Here is a 19,577-nt window from a genome sequence, read left to right as displayed (position 1 = left end):
GTTTTAGTCACTTTTTTTTTTTTCACTGCAAATAAAAGCCTTTTGCTCAGGAATCTCCCAGCCAGCCTCCAAATGGGAACTCACACAAAGAGAAAACAAAACCAAACCAAGTCATGAGATTGTTGTTGTTTTGTTATCAAATAGTCCCTCAGAGCAGCTTTTGGGAGATTTTTATTTTTTTTTTTTAATGAGCCCCTTTGACTTTCTAATTCTCCCATCCCTCACCCTTGAAGCTTCCAGTGTATTTGAAAGGGGCCTCACTATTGCAGCTTTCAGCATGGGTCCCTTGAACTCTTTACAGCCTGTCCTATTTCATTTTTCTGTTTTACTTGCCACAGTTTTGGACTTTCTGTTGCTCTTGGTCACAACTTCAGCCTTCTTACAGCATAAGATTCCGTGTGAGAACTAGGGACCACAGAAGCAAGCCCTCAGAAAACAACAAATAAACTGATGAGGAGCCCTGAGAAGCATTTCCTGGGTAGGAGACAGGGTTACTTTATAAGGTAGCCTCTAGAAACTGGTTTGGCCTCTACAAAACATGGCTCTAAAATAAGGCAGTAAGGCTCATACACCATGCCTCCCACTCTGCAAGCTTGATGTGATAGCACTGATTCTCCTGGTGAGAGAAACAGCAGTGCCCTAAGGGGTCATCCTGCAAGGTCCCACAAGAATATGGCTTTAATGACTCTCCCTGTCAAATAACAATTGCATCTGATTTAATTTCAGGTCCGTAAGGAAAGAAAAGAGAAAATCCACAATACTCTGCTATAGAAATGGCTCATTCTCAGGCACAGGGAAGCATTTATTCAACCAACGAGCACTAACACCTCTGTGGAAACAAGAAACCATTTCCACGCGTGCACCATGACCAGGGAACTGGGCGCAGTGTGGACAAGCAAGCTGATACAAGGTGTTTTTAACCCATCTCACTGAGCTGCCTCTCAGACTGCATTTTTGGTTTTTAAACTTTTAAAAAATCTTGTGTGGAAAATAGTAAAAAGGACCAAGAACCATCTGGAGTAACAGACATCAGCTTTCACCCTTAGGTATGCCCCTACATTACAAAACTGCTTTACCATTACAGAACTCATTCCATTTTTTTTTTCCCTGTTTTGGAGAATTGAGTCCTAAGGATCTGGCTTTTGTTCTTCACAGGAAGAAGGCAACCAACATGACTGACTGCAGCAGTAGTCTGTCCACTGAAAATTTAGATAAATGTGTTGGTAAGAATGTCTTCCTGCTGTTGGTGGTGCAGGGTTCCAATGCCAACTGCTGGGGCTGGTAAAGGAGGTCTACTCACAAGACGGAGCTGAAATGAGAGCCAGGAAGAAGTGATTAATGAAGCACAAATATCGACCCACATCTTGACTCTGGTTCTCTGATTCCATGGTGATCCCTAACTACGCAATTCCAGTTGGAAATACTACAGGAAGTTATCCTCCATTTCCTGAAGACTTCAGTTCCAAGAACATCATAGTGCATGATCTGCCACAGCAAACAGCAGCTTCAGATTCTCTTCCTATTCGCTGTAGCACCTTAAATATGTTGTTTTCTACCTGCAATCTTTCATTATCCTGTCTGTTTAGACTAAACACCAGGTAAGAGAAAGCTCCAGGCTTGTTCACTGCTAGTAAAGAGCTCTAAAAAAGCTAAGAAATTAGAACATGCAGTTCAGACATTAGGACTAATTTTATGTCTAAGCATCACAGAATTTTGCAGTCAATAGCTTCAAACTCCACTTTATAGCCTAGAGCATCTTACCTTAACTCCCAGCTGCTTTTCAAACCGTGGTGACACAAAAGACCAAGGACCCATATTCTGTGGCTCTTCCTGACTCCAAATGAAGACTAAAGAAAGGATAAGGGTACATTACTAGTGGTAAACATTTTATATCATCCCACTCTAGAAACACTAAATGTATAGGGATATATAGGGGGAAGAACAAAGAAGAAAACACCACTTCAGCTCTTCACCCTAGAAGGCAGCAACAGATTGCAAAGAGTCCAGAAACAAAAAGGTAAAAATTTGCATACCTTTGGCACGACTGTATCTGCTCAGCTCTTGCTGCAGAGCTTCCAGTGGGAAAGGACACAGTTCTTCAAGTCTTAAAATAGCTATGTTGTGTTGCTTTTCTCCTAGTGTCTCTCTTTGCTTCACCAGAGCATAGTAATGCTTACCAGAACAGAACACCACATGGGTGACACTAAAGAAAAATAAGAGTGTTTCCAAGTTTAGTGATTTGCAGAAACTTTATGCAGAACAGTTTCACACCTTTAACAAAAACAACCAGCCAAACTTTAAAGACAATTTAACTGAAGAAAGTTACTACCCTAAACCATATTTTCTCCTTTGCTTTCCCTTAACTCCCACTCTCATCCAACAGCTGACAAACAAATGCCTGGGCACAACAGGCCAGCACCCAGAAGTCTTGTTTCTTCAGCTTTAGTTTTGCCTGAAAATTAAAAACCTAGTCAAAGCTAGCCATCTGTTCTCTCTCTGTAGAGAATGAACCCCAGAGGACAATTATCTTCCAGACCTAAGAGGAACCACTGTTAGAAGATACGCAGTAGTTTCCAGCAGTCAGAGAGGTCTTACTTGCCTAAGCTTGCTAGACAAAGGCAGCAAGAGAAACCCTACACTTTGTGCCTCCCCGTTCCACTTACAAAACCAAGATGCTATGATACAGCTAGCTTTGTCAATGTGGGCCAGAATGGAAACATTTGAGATGCTGACAGACTTGAGTACTACTAGGACAGGGACTAAGTAAGAAGGAGAGAAAAATTCAAAGGCTAGAACTGCTTTTTATGAACAGGACACTCTAAAATAGTATCTAAAGGGAAGAAGACAATACACACATGAAGATTTGTTATTGCCCTAATTTCATTTCATCAGCTCAAGCATCTCAACAAAACAGAACAAAATTCTGCAGCTCTTCAGATAACAGCTGCTTCCAACGAAGTTAACTAATGGGCATGATTCACTAATCCATCAGATTAGCAATAGGATAACAGACTCCCTTTGGAGGCAAGGGCTATTATGCTGGCAGTTAGCTTTACTACCAACATGAAAGCAGAGGAAAAAGAGAGAAACAAGTAAAACCTTAAGTCACCCATCAGGCAGGTATTTCCCCTACCCCAACAATTACTTCTTTATCACCTTGAACCTGAGCTGCTGGTAGGTAGCAGAAAGGGACAGGACTTCCTTTCTGAGCTTTTCTTGTAAGAAAGTAGAGCTACCTTCTAGGGTCTACTGAGGAGTCACCGATGACAGGTTTGAATGTTGTTCTCGGAGCCATTTCTTCAAAACTTGATACAGCAGCCTAAATGGGGAAGAGGTGAAAGTTACTGAATCTGGCTGCCTTTTATCTCAGTCAAAGCTGGGGAGATGATTGAGAGACAAGGTTTTGTTAAATACTAAAGGTGCAGTTTTCCCTCTTCCCCCCCATTTCCACTCCCAGAGAAGACAGACAGAATGGTAACATTCTAAAGAACTCTACTGGACCAAGAATCAAGCCTTCTTCGGGCTCACATGCACCCATCTTTAACCCTCAACAAAACCCCATTGATTTGACCTAAAATGAGCAGAGAACACAGAGGAAAACAAAGAGAAAGGTTACAAGAACACAGAAGAGGAGGGGAAAAAAAAAAAAAAAAAGGAAGATAAAGTTTTCCAGCTTACAGGGAGCCTGAGTAACACTTTTGGAGAAGCAACAATGAGAGGTTTCCTAAAGTTTCGGACCATTTGCCTCCGGAGTAAATGGAAATACTGTGCTGGGGTGGTGGGATGCACAACTGACATGTTCACTCGGTCCCCATCAACTCCTTCCTCTGAGCTGTCACACATCTGAGGGGAACACAGCAGTATTTTGTCAAGAAGGAAGCAGTAATACAAATGTGCAAGTGTCCAGACACATAAGGCACTTCACACTAGTGTAAGAACAGAAGAGCAAATATCCCAATTAAAACACCGATTGCTAGGGAAGAGCAATTTCAGAGAAACTGCTTTAGCATTTACACAGTACCACTACATCTGAACTGCCTCCTTTAACTACTCTGTAACCAAGGCATGGCAGTTCTAACAGCTGAAGGTCATGACCATTCCACCAGAACGAAGCACCACTAAGCTGCAAATTTTTCCCTAAATCATTACTCAGCCAAGAAGGCTTTCACTTTCTTACTACAATCACGACACTATAGTGGACATCTTTTCTTTGTGCCATCAATTTCCTTACTGTTACTTTAAGTGCCCAGCATTCTGCTCTATGCATACTGGGAACATCTGTGAGTGGCTTGCAGAAGAGGGTGGCTGCCTGTTTCCAATGCCAACCCCAAAATGCTTTATGTAAGAAGTTCCATTAGAGGCCTGCTATTTGCTACTGGACTCATTCTGTGGTACAGTGACACTGCTGAAGAGTGGCAATTGGGAAGGAGACAGCAGGCAGTACTGAAGCACATGAGCAGAGGGCATGAGGCTTTCACAAACACTATGAAATGCTACATTGCATTCACATTACCCCACACTCTCTTGGGCAGATGAGGGAGACCTAATGGGAACAACAAGCATTTATTACGAAGTTCAGTCAGAGTCTTGCGCTAGAGCTGTTGTAACATTTAAAGCAAAACTGCTTCCTCACCACTTCCAGATCTGCACCTCCTCATCACAGTTCCCTTAACTTCTCCACTTTCAGACCAGCCCGGTCCTGCTGTATGATCCTGTCTCCAGCTTCTGCTACCACTAGCAGATTCATTGTGAATTTGGCATTTTGCAACAGAACAGCCCAGGACTGGAACATGTGAATCTGAGAGGTGAAGCAGGGTACCTGCAGGAAACGTTCCATCCGGCAGGATGAGTGCTCAGGACCTGCACCATCATAGCCATGGGGAAGAAGAATTACTATCCCACTCTGCAGAAGCCACTTGGCCTCACCTAAAAACACAGAATGAGAAAGAAGGAAAAAAAAATATTTCGACAGAACATAAAGCCCTATAAGACTTAGCACTTTGCATGAATTACTCAGGAAAATAGAACATAGCTAAGTTTCCACATTGGTAAGTACAGCCCTGAAACATGTAGCTGTATTTAGTGGTGAGATTCATAACTATGAAATGGCACACATAAGATGATCTGAAATTTCTGAAATACTCAAATATCTTTGGGCTTTCAGAGAACTTATGGCATCACATCAAACAGTGAAACTTTTAAAACTCCGTCAGAAACATCACCAAATTATGCAAAAATTCTCTTATCAGCATTGTCTTCCTCATTAACAAGCATTGGCACTGCTAACTCTTCAGTAAGACCTCTAAGCATAATTCACTGCACGTTTTCCGTACACCTTATCATTTAGTCCTGTACAAGAACGAAGCAGGCAGCATCCTGTCAGCCAGCTCTAGCTAATACAGCAATGCTCGCAAGAGGATAGCTTCCCAGGCTCAGAGATTATAGTCAAATCCAGAAAGCAATTAATCCTGACCTTAAATACACGTTGAGGATGAGTGGGATATACAAAGCCTCTAACAACTCCCATCTGAAAGAACTGAACACAGAGGCCTAACCAAGGCTAGATACCAACACTGCGGACCCCACACAAGGAATTCCACTCTAGAAATCAATCTTAGCATTCCCTCACTACGTTCCACCTGTGAAAAGTCTTTTTGCTCTGAGTATTCAGAAAATGTGTTAGTCAAACTGAGATGTTATTTGCAAAGCATTTTTTGTGGGTTTTTTTCTTGTTCTTGTCTTGCGCCACGAATTTTAAGAGATACCTCATGAAGGAAAGGTACATCCTAACAAGCTCCCGAATATACGTGCACACACCGTAGATAAGGAGGGAGAAAGGGGAAGAAAGGTTGTTAACACCAACTGTCCGTTTAGAATGACCATCTCCTGCCAAGGATGGGGCCTTTCATTTTAGATGGAATGCCACAGATCTCATAGGAAGCTGTGATCTCACAGGCAAGCACACAAGGCTTCTTGAGAAAACAGAATTCTTTTCTCAACACATTGCCCTTGTATGGGCAAAGCTGAAGGATTTTCTAATAACACAAATAATTCATTGTAAATACATTAGCTTCTGGTCCACTCACCTCCAGAGATGAAAGTGTCAAATATTATCTGGGCTCCATTAAAGAAGTCTCCAAATTGAGCTTCCCAAATTGGCAGTAACTTAGGACTCTCAATACTCATTCCATATTCAAAACCAAGTACAGCTTCCTCAGACAAGGGACTGTTACTCACCTAACAGAAAGGAAATTGTTGGGAGGGACAGGTGAGAAAGATGGGGTTGGAGCTCAATGATCTTTAAGATCCCTTCCAACCTAAGCCATTCTATGACTGCATAACAACCTAAGGTTAAGAACTTTTGGAAGCAGGCACTTTAGTGCTAGGCATTCTGAGGACACACACTCCAAAAGTCACACCTTTTTTGCTTTTGAATGAAGATACCAAGGGAAGAAAAAGAATAGATGATCTCTTAAAGAAAAGCATTATTCCTTGTTAAGGAGGGTAAATAACCATGCACTAGAATTATAAACTTGCTACAGGTCAACTTAAACCAGTAATCTGCCTTTTGCTAGTCTCTCCTTAACCCAGGTAGATTTCAGGCCTCCATATCTGGGGATTGTCAGGCTACATACACACACCTCAGCAGCTTTAAAATACGCTCCCCTTCAGCACAACTTGAGGAATATTGTCTCACGTACCACAGAACCTACCTCTAAGAAACCCTTCTGCTCTGGGGACATGTGATTCAGAGGAATGTAGGTGTCATCTGTTTCTTGGCAAACCAACATCGCATGCCGCTGGCTAAAGGTTCCTCTGCCAACATCTTGTCCACTTAGTCTGATGTTAAATCCTTTCCAATAAGCAAAACACTGCTTTAGTAAATCATACAAGAAAACGCACAGAAAAATAAGTCCCCACTTCCAAAGTGTCATTTTCTTATTAAGTCCTTCCTTGAATTTCCCCTCCAAATTGCAGAGATGCTCACATCTCATTTCTCCTCCTTCCAGTCAAGAACTATTTTGGAGTGTTTCAGTTTGCTAAAGCAAACTGTAAAACACAGGCATCCTGCATCATACATAAACAGAGATACAAATTTAGACTTGAGAAGAAGGGAAATTAATCACAGCATGAAACACACTACATAAGGTAGGAGTACAGGAGGCCCAAGTGAAGTCCCTCGCTTTGCTCACATGCTCAGCACTAAGCACTGTCTTCTTGACAGGTTGTAAAGAAACAGTAACTCATTGAATACATTTATTATCCAATCTGTAGATAACAGTAACATACAGGATTCATATTTTACCTTCTCTTACTCTCACATAAATTTTCATATGTATTCATCACATCAATCTTTGGACTTAGGAACACCCAAAAGTCTAATGTTATACTTCACTGGCATCAAAAGCAAATAATAAAATATTTCTGCTGTCTAGTTGCCTCTTACCTTGGCTCAGCAGGGAACCAAATGCTAAAGTTTCAGCTGTTGCCCAGTCCAGCTTTTTTCCTTCTTCCATCTTTTGAACTCTTGACTAAACAATTAAACAAGGAAAAAAAATTACTATTTTGCCTTCTCCAATCTGTTTATGCCTTGTAGCATAGATTGAAGTGAACAAAACAAAAAAACCTGCAGAGAGAAGTACTGTTCTTCCTGCAGCCAACTTTGGTTGGTTTGAAATACATGCATTCTTATTTCAGCACATCCTGAAGGAGGCTACTCTGCTGAGCACAAAACCATGTGCAGCCCACATATTCCCTTCCTAGTCAACAAACAGTGCATTGACAGGTTAGATCTTAGTCTAAAAATACTAAAAACCTGAGGACAGCAGAAAGAAACTTGGCAAACTTCTGGTACAGTACTGAAAGATTCCAATTGTAAGTAATTTCAGTCTCCAGAATTCCCTTATTCTGAGCTGTAGCTGTGCTGTTCTTGCCTTGGGCTGGGAGGACTTCAGTGTTTTTCAGTATTCAACTCACAGCCTCTCCATAGCTGTTGACCAGACATCAGCCCATGGTCATCACTGATCCAAGTGAAATGTTCACAAAACCAAACCAATCCAGTTATTGCACAAAACCTTATTACTTATGAAACACAGCAACTCTCAAACTTGTGTACACATTTATAGAAAAATACCTAAGCATTGCATTACTAGCTTAACAAACTGCTTTGCTATGTTACAAATTTCCTGATTCATTCTCCTGTAATGTACTCAAAGTTTAAATGACAGTCATTTATTATACTGACCTATATTCTTTGTATGAACAACAAACTATTTTCTACAGGCTGCTTCTTCAGTGCAGCAAAATATTGCTAAACTAAGAATTAAGTATATGGCTTGATACGGGGGGAGAAGATATTTTTCTTCAAACCTAGGAGAAAAATGGCATAATCCCAACCTGAAAAAGGGAACAAACTGTTCTTCCTAGAGAAAAATGTGCTATTCTTTAATTGGCAGCCTTGCTGTAAAAGGTCAGATACTTAAGTATCTCTATGCTCTACTGACCTGTGCATACGTCTTTAGAAGATGGCTGTGCATCTGGAGCTCTTCAGGCACTTCTACAGACTTGACTCCAATAAACTGCAGGAGTGGTATTGGCATACCTGTGTCCCAAGTAGTGATTTTAGCAGAAGGTTCAACCAAACCTTTCCAGTGAGCCTGCAGGTTGGTAGGAGGTGGACTATACAAAGTCATGTTGGCAAGATGATCGTTTAGTTTGGAATAGTAGGTCGTCTTTATCTCAGATACTTCAACATCAGTCATGAGCCCAGCAGCTACGAGGTGTTCTGCATACGTGTCTGGGATGCTCTTACGGGATCTGTCGGGGAGGGAATCAAACCCCACAGACATTAAGCCTGAAAAGTGTCACTTCAGAACAGGGAACCTTTCTTCCTGGCAGGTAAAATGGAAAGCTAACACAAATGATGACCTAGTGCATAATACTCATTTGGGTCAAATTTTCTTTCCTGACATTTCCAGAATAACAAAAATTCTCTTGAATTCATGCTTTACGTTTGTTTAAAATAGTGCCTATTGCTAGCAACTACAGGTAAAGTTAAGAAATCCTCTCATTCAGACGGGCTTTGTGCCATCGTGCATCGTTCTTCAGACAAACTAATGGTGGAATTTCAGGATTAGCTGAGAACTGAGGCGCCCAGTTCCATATAGTTCCACTTAAAACACCAGAATTAACTGGCCAGTATTTTTCTCTAGGGATCAAGATGGAATCTAAATTTATCGAAACGCTTGTGAAGATGAGGCTCCACTGGAACAGGCAAATACAGGCTTCCTGCACATTCTCTCACATAACCTACCCTTCCACACAGTAGACAACTTTGCCTTTTGAGCAATCAGGAATTTGAAATCCAAAGGCTGTATGCAAGATTGTTCTCCAAGAGGCATCAGAACGCATATTCAAGAATTGACACCAGTGGTCATCTTTATTAACACGTCATCAGACCTTAGCCAGGGACTGCTGACAGTCTAACTACGCTTAGCATTTGACAGTATGACAAAGGATCTCTAGCAAACAGAGATTTCTGTTAGAGTAGTGGACAACACTGACGAGATGTATAAAAAGCATACTTTGGGTTCTCCCCTCAGATGGTGTCACTCCTACCTGATGATTTTGTACATGCTAGGGTTGGTGAAGAATGGCTCATCAAGTTCATTGTGGCCCCACTGCCTGTAGCAGAGCAAGTCTACTATCACATCCCTGCGGAACTGGCGTTGGTACTCAACTGCCAGTCGTGTGGCACGGACAACTTCCTCAGGATCGTCCCCATTGACATGGATAACTGCACATCCAACAATTTTACCTGCCCAGGGATTCAAAACAAAGTTAAGGGTAGTCACACTCAACCCCCCTCCAAGGAAAACAGACACAAACATACCCAGCAGAAAACTACAGGCACTGGCGCTCAGCATACTTAACAGATCTACTAAAGATGTTCTTTACGATGATAACTGGAGTAAGGAGTAGGAGACATCCTTGAAAGAAAGTCCAATTGGCTCAAGATGTTGTATTTGTCATAGTTTGAACACAACTTCTTTATCAGTAAATTCCTTCTCTCAAGAAGAGAGCAGAAAGTCTTCAGGGAACGAGGAAGAACTACTTGATTGATTCTGTCAAACAAAAACCAAATTTTCTTTCTTTCTTCACTATGAATCATAGACTGGCTTAGGTTGACAGAGACCTTGAAGACCATCTAGTTTGCAAGCACATATTGCTGGCTCATGTCCAGCTTTGTCCACCAGGACAAAAGGTTTTTGCTTGCTCTGCTCATTTCGCAGGCAAAAAGAGATCTCTCATAAAAGAGAAAACTGTGAAATCCAAATGTCTTAACATATTTTCCTGTATGACGATTTGTGAATTCTGTGAATTTGGACTTAAGTATTCTCAGCAACAGAGTGCTCTTCTGCCCAAATACTGGAAGATAAAGATGGTTCACTCCTGACCAATATCATATCTCCTCCCTAACAAAATCCTGAAGTCCAGATGGATAAGACACCCCTAAGTAACTAAATAAGAAGAAAGAAGAATGCAAAAAAAAGAAGTCGTAATAATGACTATACACAGGCTTAATGAATCTACTTGCCTGGTTTGATGAAGTCATAAGACGAATACCTGACATTAAACCTTACACATATACATTAGTATATTTTAAATTCTAGGAAGCATACACAAAGGAACTAACTGCTATGTCCGTGGTCTGGCCAATTGCAATACATCTGTTTATCATTAAGACAGACCAGTCCAAAGCCAAAGGCTTTCTAAGTTTAAGGTTAGAAGTGGCATGAATCTCATCTTTTAATTAAAAGCTCAACAAGTTCACCTGATAACAAACAAATGAAGGAGAGACTATTGAAGTAAAAAAGACATACTGAAAACACATCTGTTACATGCTCCATCACAACACATTTTTAAAAGCTGTCAACAACACAGCAGAAATTAAATTAGTAAGAATTGATGTAAGTCTTGCAAATATTTTACTATATTCTGTAAAAAATACGACATGATTTTCCTTTGGTAGTTAGTCTTCATCCCAGAGTAGATAGGTAAGGGAATTCATTTAGCACTTGAATTTTTGCTAGTAGGAGGCAATAATCAGTAATAATTTAATCTGATATTCTATTATCCAAAGAAATACAGATTAATACAGTTCCCTAGTGTTGATAACATTTGCTATAAAAATCCCACTGCAATAGCAAATGTTCCCACTGGTGTTAAAAAGCCTCCCTTATTCTTTCTGATACATACCAATGTCACTACAGTACAGTGATGATCTTCCTCGCTCTGGAGGAGTGGTGTAGCCCAACTGGTTATTAACAATCAAATGGATGCTCCCACCAACTCTGAAATGTGGTAGATTGGAGAGGGTCAGTGTTTCAGGAACAATCCCCTGCCCAGAGAAAGCACCATCACCATGAACCTGCAGGAGGGAAGAAGGTGGAAGAGTCTTGTTTGAGAGAACACTGGAGGAACAGCAACACTGAGGAAACAGTAACTTGCTATGCAATACCTACTGCTGGGTCCAGTTCTTAACCCCTTTCAGGCTACTTTTTCCACGATTTGTACATGACTGCCTGATCTACTTGGAACAGATCCATAATATCTTAAGTTGACCCACTGGTGCTTTGGTGACTGCAAGTATCATGGCTACAGCAAAGCTGCAGCATTAAGTACCAACTCACTGACCACTGAACAACAGCAAGCCAGCCACCATAGGATTTGCTGCAACTTAAATAGTGGTGAGCCATGACTCATACCTACTCCTATCTTATCACACAGAGACAAGAGCAGACACACTAGGAAAAGAAACTAAAAAAGAGTAAGAACCAACTCCAGACAGCACGAAAAGACTGATTTCAGTAATACCATGATAAAATGACAAAATTCTAAGTACTACTGTATATTTTTCAACCTTGTTGTTAACTCTTCTCAAAACCTATTTAATTAAAAGAAGACCAGCAGTGGTGGTTTAAACGGTTTAAAGCAAAAACCCCCAGTGCAAGGTATCAAAATCAAGGAAGGAAGCTGAATAATTTCTTTGGAAATCCAGAAGCTGGAATAATTGTCTAAAAGCAGGTGCAGTCATATGTGGCACCTAGATGCCTTCCGTTCCCTTCACATTCTTTGTAAGGAGAATCCCAGTTCTTCATATTCTACATTAATTAATTTTTGTTTGGTATTTTTATTTACACCATTTCTGTTCACATGCTGGTCTAGGAAGTCATACAAAGTGCAGCTACAAGTTGCGAGCAAAATACCTGCAGGCAAATAACTTTGTCTCCAGGCTGTGCAGAGCTCTCTGGGGAGTAATCTCCATCGAGCAGAGACTGCTGTCTTCCTCGTGTCTTGCCCACGGCCACTGGATTGATTGCTTCTAAGTGTGAGGGGTTTGGTAGCAAGGTGACATGCACAGGCCTGTGCGAACCAAAGTCAAGATCCACAGAAGATGTCAGGTGGGAGAGAACGTCCCCAATGGCTGCTGAATTCTCTGGAAACTCACTCAAACCACGCATCTTACGGAACATGAGCTGCATGGAAACAAACCTGTTTAAATCTCTTTCCTGATTAATTGACACAATAAAAGAAAAACGTTTCCAGAATTATATGCTCTCCCACTCTTGAGACAGCCAGGATGCCTCAAATAAAAACATATAAACCCATTTCACAGAGTTCTCTTATCAACCTCCCAGGGAAATTCAGCAGAGGTACTGACATGAAGGGAATACACTCTCACAAAGGTGACTTTTTTTCACTGCTTCAGCATTCAGAAGACAAACATTTAGTTTACATATTTATTGCAAATAAGCCAGACACATAGAAACTTCCAGTAAGACTGTGAATCCCTTACCTCTGGTGGAAGCTGAAGCAAGCCTGTGAGAAGATTAAGTCTTCCACGGTGAGGCATTCCAAGAATGATATCTGTCACACCACTGTATGCACACATCTTAAACAATTCATGGAAGAAGCCCATCATGCTCTCTGCTCCTTCACCGCCATATCGCTTCACTGTAGCAAACTTGGTGGCCAAGAAGCGATCAAACTCCTATCAAAAACAGGGGAACTTCAGTACTAAGCAACTTTGAGCAGGAGTCTTCCATTTGTAAACTGGAAATACCATTTATATTTGTAGCTATGTAAGCACAGCCCTTGAAAATCTCAGCTAATTCTCCACCCCAACTGTCTGAGATCAGAAGCTATGGTGAGTACAAGACAGTGCCTTTTTCCTCTTACGACGAAAACTGCAGGATTGAGGACCAAGCTGGCTCTACCTAACATGGAAGGAGATGGATACCAAAATTAACAGGAGCAATTTACAAATTCCTTAACGGTTTACCCTTTTTAGTGACAATTAAAAGAATGGTATTCTTTTACAGCATAAACCTTAGCTATCCTGAGATGCAAAGTGCTAGAGAAACGGTGTTTCACTTTGATGACATTAGACACAATATTTAGTACATAAGTAAAATAATTATTGAGAGAAGGAAAATAAAGGAATCTGTATTTACTTCATTTTCCTTTCACTCCTTCCACTTCACTCACTGCATTCATCAACTCCTAGACAGCTCTCTTAAATGACAAAGTTTTGGAAACACTGGAAGTGTCTGCAGTGTCTTGCAACTGAAAACTGAAAATAAAATATGACTGTAATTGAGAAGGGAAGACTGAGCCACAGCCAAGGATCCAAGCCAACTGATGAACAACCTTCAGTTGAGAAACACTGAAATCTAAGGAATTACATATAAAACTACTCACACACAGAAGTGTTTTTTTTTTTTCACATTAGTTCAATTCCACACTCTTAAATACAGTTCTGGTCATTCTGAGGGTAACGTGTGATTCTTAAGGTCCTGATTTCACCCTCCTTTCTCAGAAGCAAATTTCTTTAATTGCCAAGAAGGCAATAAAAAAAATGTAAGGTGTGCCATATACTTCCATTTAGTCATTGTTACACATTACATTTAACACTTCTACCACTTGGAAAACTGGAAACAGGGACACCTTTACAGATTCTGCTCTTCTACCCTTCCATTCTTTTTGATAAAGCAGGGAAAGGGTCCTGATGGACGAGAGACTTAACATGAGCCAGCAGTGCGCTCTGGCAGCTCGAAAGGCAAATGGGATCCTGGGCTCCATCAGGAGAGGGGTGGTCAGCAGGGACAGGGAGGTGATTGTCCCTCTCTACTCGGCTCTTGTGAGGCCCCATCTGGAGTACTGTGTCCAGGTGTGGAGCCCTCAGTACAAGAAAGACATTGAGATTTTGGAAAGGGTCCAGAGGAGGGCGACTAAGATGATCAGGGGGCTGGAGCACCTCCCCTATGAGGACAGGCTGAGGGAGTTGGGCTTGTTCAGCCTGGAGAAGAGAAGGCTGCGGGGTGACCTCATTGCAGCCTATCAATACCTGAAGGGAACCTACACCCAGGAGGGGAGTAAACTCTTCAAAAGGGCTGACAACAACAGGACTAGGGGAAATGGATCCAAGTTGAAGGAGGGAAGATTTAGGTTGGATGTTAGGGGGAAGTTCTTTACAAGGAGAGTGGTTAGGCCCTGGAACGGGCTGCCCAGGGAGGTTGTGGATGCCCCGTCCTTGGACGTGTTCAAGGCCAGGTTGGACGGGGTCCTGGGCAACCTGATCTGAATGTGTGTGTTTGGTGGCCCTGCTAGGCAGGGGGTTGGAACTACATGATCCTTGAGGTCCCTTCCAACCTGGGTGATTCTGTGATTCTGTGTGATTCTGTGAAAGAAGGGGAAAAAAAAAGTTTTTTTTTCACAGTATAGAAATACTTGAATAAATTGTCTCTACACAGCTTGCAAGTTCATAAATCTTTCACTTCTTCATTCTACGAACAAAAGTTCTTTTGCTGAAGGGCTACATGGCTAAAACCTCAGTTCAATTCTGTTTTGTTCTCTCAAAACTTTGAGGGATGCAGTGTGCTTCAAAGCTAGTGAAACAGATAGGGATGTGGCTGAGTGAAAAGAAAACAGCACAAAGTGCATGGAAGTATGCCCAACCTTGTGTTCCCAACAGTAACATTTAGTATACAGCGTATATAGTTGTCAGATCAGTCACAGAGAATCTCACTTTTTAAGATCCAGTACTAAGGGGTTTGTATGGTCACTGCATCTCCAGAGAATTTACACGATACAAATACATATCACAAACAATACAGGTTCTGATTTGTTCTAAAAGCTGTTTGAGTTTGGATCTGGCTGGAAATATTCTGCTAGAAATAATTTCCAGACAAATCAATGCAAGTTAAAAAGGTATTGGTAAATGTTTCAATAGAGGTTGCAGGGTAAATTCAGCAACAATCTCCAGTGAAGATTCCTGCATTCGTGTATCACGCTTCTTTGATGAAAAAACCAGCACTTCTCCCTCTCACATGCTGTCAAAGCCTTCAGAACAGCGACTCTTATGTTGCGTGGACCACATCCAGAGCATTAGAAGGTCCACAACAAACTCCAGAATTCAATAAAATTGAGTAATAGTGAAGAAGGTACCTGTGACTCCAACATCAGTTTGCACAAGTGCTTTTTCTCTTCAGTCATAAACGCTTCTTGTTTCAGTTCTTCAAATCTTTTAGTAAACCATTTTCTCTCCTCCAAGGTTGGAAGCTGGCTTGTTTCTATGGAAATATGGCCACAGTACACATGGTCAAGGTAAGCCAACACATCCTCTACAGAAGCCTCTTCTTTTCCCATGTTGAGAAGCCCTGGTCAGAAATAAATGTTATTAGTCACTTGTGGGGAGATAGGTGGAAGCACTAAGAATTAAACCAGCATCCTGCAATTACAATAATATTTTGAGAGTACGAATTCATACCCTCGATGTCCTTACCTTCATTTAAAACCATTTATAACCATACTTCAGTGTTGTATTAATGCAATGGTCTCATGCTTATTTGCAAGGCACTCAAAATGTCTTTTGGAAAGACTTTAATGCGAATGACACCAAGTCACTGCTTTTGTGTGCAGCACTCATTTTGAGGCTCAGAGAAACGAGCTCCAACCCCATGGGCATCAGAAGTTAGTAAGCACTTGTTCTGTAGATAGATAAGATATATAGCACTGAGAGACACACGTTTATTCAAGGCTACAGTGAGAGACAAAAATCCAGTGCCACAGCAGCTTTATTACAACGTCAAAAATTACACTGCATCATAGAATGTTACAGCAACACAAGAAATTAATGTATAACCTCAGTAGATTTAAGTACAACTAAAAACGTTCATGGTATCCTAAGATGTGAGAAGGTATCCATTCATTACGCGATGATCTGCACAACAAACATCTAAGTAGGCTGAGGTTAATGATTTTCCATCCAACAATACATTACTGATTGAATCTCCTCTAAATATCTGTCTCCTCTGCAGAGGACACAGCCTCCTAATAAATCATCCATGACAAAAACTTGCTGTGATAGGTAGCATTTACCTGTGGTAATGAGAGGCCCTTGAAGAACTTCAGTCAACTCTCGAATTTCAGGTACCACATTCATAACAGCTTGCCCAGCAAACAGTGGATTTATTTTGGCTGCTTTGTGTCCATGTTCAGAGTACGCAGTTATTAAACGAGCAAGGGCATGATCAACTAAACACAAAAAGAAAGCAGAATATTGCACATGCTCACATTTAATGCATTTACAGCACCAACACATGAGTATTCAGTCTGATAATCTTCTAGGTTCTGGCTGCAAAGATGTTTTTCACCTTCATCATCTTGCTAGAGCTCCTATAGTCAGACTGCTATATTTTGTTACTAGTGGAATTTTCAAGCAAGATTTCATGGAATCATGAGTTGGAAGAGATTTTTCAAGGCCATCTGGACCAACTTCCCTGCAACAAACAGGGACACCTAACTATATCAGGTTGCTCAGCACCCCAGGCCAGCCTGACCTCGAGTGTCTCCAGGGATGGGGCATCCACACCCCTCTGGGCAACCCATTCCAGCATTTCACTGCCCTTACTGTAAAAAACTTCTTCCATACATCCAATCTAAATCTCCCCTCTTCAGTTCAAAGCCATTTCATTGTACTGTCACAACAGTGAGTACTGAAGAGTTTGTTGCCGTCCTTACATTCCCCCATTATTACATTCCCAAATACTGAAAGGCTACTCTCAAGACTCACTGGTGCCTTCTCCATGCAGAACAGCCCCAGCTCTCTCAGCCTGTCCTCACAGGGAAGGTGTTCCACCATTTTTTTGGCCCTCCTCTGGGCACACTCCAACAGGTCCATGTCTCCCCATGATTCCCCTGCTAGCCTGTATATGTACATAAAGCTACCTTGTTTTACTTTGAATCTCATTACAGTGATGGGTACACCAAACTGAAGAATGGCAAGGTACTGGTGTGCAAAGTCCTATTTCCATAGCCAACTAACCATGCTTCCTGCACTTGCCTGCTCCTTGCTGGGATGTCAGGCAGATAGGGTCCTGCTAAAAACAAACAACAAAATCCCTCTTTCTGCAGGAGCGAGATAAACTGTAAACCAGAAGATATATTGCAAGCAGAACCTGCTATAGATGAATAATATGGAAAAATTTATAATGTGTTTTTCCTCTACACTCTTAGCAAGAAAACCATTTAACAGCAGATTACAAAATGTAACAAAAACATTACACCTACATACACCTTAACAAGGTACAAATCACAGAGGAGGGGAATCAACTCTTCGAAAGGGTAGATAACTGCAGGACAAGGGGAAATGGTTTTAAGTTGAGGGAGGGAAGATTTAGGTTGGATGTTAGGGGGAAATTCTTCACAGAGAGTGGTGAGGTGCTGGAACAGGCTGCCCAGAGAGGCTGTGGATGCCCCGTCCCTGAAGGTGTTCAAGGCCAGGTCGGATGGGGTCCTGGGCAGCCTGGTCTGGTATTAAATGGGGAGGTTGGTGGCCTTGTCTATGGCAGGCAGGTTGGAGATTCCTGATCCTTGAGGTCCCTTCCAACCCTGTGATTCTGTGATCTCATTAGCTATTAATGTGAGGACAACACTCCTATAATGGTTCTCATAAAATGGCTTAAGTTGGGAGAGCCCTCAGAGCCATTTAGCTCCAATCCCTGCTATAGGCTGGGTTTCCCCACCAGTCCAGGCTGCCCAGTGCCCATGCAGCCTGGCTGTGAGCACCTCCAGGGATGGGGAACCCACACTTCTCTGGGCAGCTGTGCCTCGCTTCTGAAGGTAAAGAATGATTCCCTGTCACCTAACCTAAGTCTCCCCTCTTTAGTTTGAAGCCAATCCCCTTGTCCTGTCACTGTCTGCCCGCGTGCAGCGTTGCTCCCCCTGCTGCTTGCCATCTCCCTATCTCCCTTCAAGCACTGCAGGGCCGCAGTGTGGTCTCCCCGGAGCCATCTCCAAGTTCAGCTCCCTCAACCTTTCTTCAAAACTTCAAGTCTTCTGCTTGGAATTGTTTTCTGTTGTCCCGTCCCCGCCCCCCCGACCCCCCCCCCCCCCCTGGTAAAAATGACCTAAAATCCCAACCGTCATTGCTACAGAAGAGAATTACCTGTACTTAGTTAATTCTAGCACAACTCTATGTATGCATAGAGAACAGACATAAGATAGAGCACGACCGTCGCTACGCTCCGTCTCCGTCACAGCCGCGCTCCCTCCAGGCGCTCCGCAGCCGCGCTGCCCCAGAGCCGCCGACCGCCGCTCATCCCCCGCCCTCCCCTCAGCCCGGCGCCGCGTCAGGCTGTGCGCTGGCGGACCCGACCTGCTTTGCCGCTCTCCCCAGCGCCGCGCGGCTCCGCCGAGCTCTCTCCTACCGCTTTGCGCGGCTTGTAGCCGTACACCCCCCGCTCCGTACGGTACCAGCGCCGGGAGCCTGCCCGCCACGGCCACCTCCACAGAGCACAGCGCGCGACGCTCGCCGCCATGGCTGCCGCGCTGCCCGCCGCCAACCGCCGGCCTCGACGCTGCCGCCGCCCCCGGCCGGGGAGGGGCGGTGCGGCTGAGCGGGAGCGTGTAGGACGTGCTGCTCTGCGACCGGCTTTAATATCCCGAATGTTTTCTGCCTTCAGTCTGCTGTATGCGATGAAGGACTGATACGTTCTCACGTAATTGACCAGAAAAAGGGTTTGAAGTGGAAAATTTTATCAGAAATACAGTAGGAACAGAGAGGTGATCGTCCCTGTGTACTGAGCACTGGTGAGGCTGCACCTCAGTAACGTGTGTGTTCAGTTTTGGGTCCCTCACTGCAAGAAAGACATTGAGGAACTGGAGTGTGTCCAGAGAAGGGCAACGAAGGGTCTGGAGCACAGGGCTTAAGGGGAGCAGCTGTGGGAACTGGGATTGTTCATCTGGAGAAAAGGAGCCCTTAGCGCTCTCTACAAGTGCCTGAAAGGAGGTTGTAGTGAGGCGGGGGTTGGCCTCTTCTACCAGGTAACAGCGATTGGATGAGAGGTAATGGCCACAAGTTGCATCAGGGGAGGTTCGGGTTGGATATGAGGAACAATTTCTTCTCAGAAAGAGCAGTGAGGCATTGGCACAGGCTGCCCAGGGGTGTGAAGGAGTCACCATCCCTGGAGGTGTTCAGAAACAGGATAGATGTGGCACTAAGGGCCATAGTT

At 42.8% G+C, this 19,577-nt stretch overlaps 1 protein-coding gene across 2 annotated transcripts; it reads right to left on the bottom strand.

Moving 5' to 3' along the window:
• Positions 1 to 784: 784 nt before the first annotated feature.
• On the bottom strand, positions 785 to 18,891 carry DHTKD1 (dehydrogenase E1 and transketolase domain containing 1). 2 transcript variants are annotated; one of them, XM_042815975.1, is made up of 17 exons: positions 18,722 to 18,891; positions 16,444 to 16,599; positions 15,511 to 15,722; positions 12,860 to 13,054; positions 12,270 to 12,539; positions 11,260 to 11,431; positions 9,619 to 9,817; positions 8,505 to 8,817; positions 7,448 to 7,532; positions 6,714 to 6,853; positions 6,087 to 6,237; positions 4,820 to 4,926; positions 3,679 to 3,843; positions 3,237 to 3,319; positions 2,034 to 2,203; positions 1,762 to 1,847; positions 785 to 1,309 (listed from the first exon to the last, which is right to left on the bottom strand). In XM_042815975.1, the coding sequence occupies exons 1-17, from the start codon at positions 18,882 to 18,884 to the stop codon at positions 1,208 to 1,210; spliced, it is 2,769 nt and encodes a 922-aa protein (XP_042671909.1). In that variant the 5' UTR covers positions 18,885 to 18,891; the 3' UTR covers positions 785 to 1,207. The 2 variants fall into 2 exon arrangements, with proteins under 2 accessions (XP_042671909.1, XP_042671910.1); XM_042815976.1 differs by having other exon boundaries at positions 15,511 to 15,635.
• Positions 18,892 to 19,577: the final 686 nt, after the last annotated feature.

The sequence above is a fragment of the Centrocercus urophasianus genome, unplaced genomic scaffold (genome assembly GCF_019232065.1).
Source record: "Centrocercus urophasianus isolate 14NV4802_14NV808 unplaced genomic scaffold, USGS_Curo_1.0 seq_15, whole genome shotgun sequence".
In the NCBI taxonomy this organism is placed as follows: Eukaryota; Metazoa; Chordata; class Aves; order Galliformes; family Phasianidae; genus Centrocercus; species Centrocercus urophasianus.
Note: the sequence above shows the minus strand (reverse complement) of the source record. Positions and strands in the feature narration are given on the sequence as shown.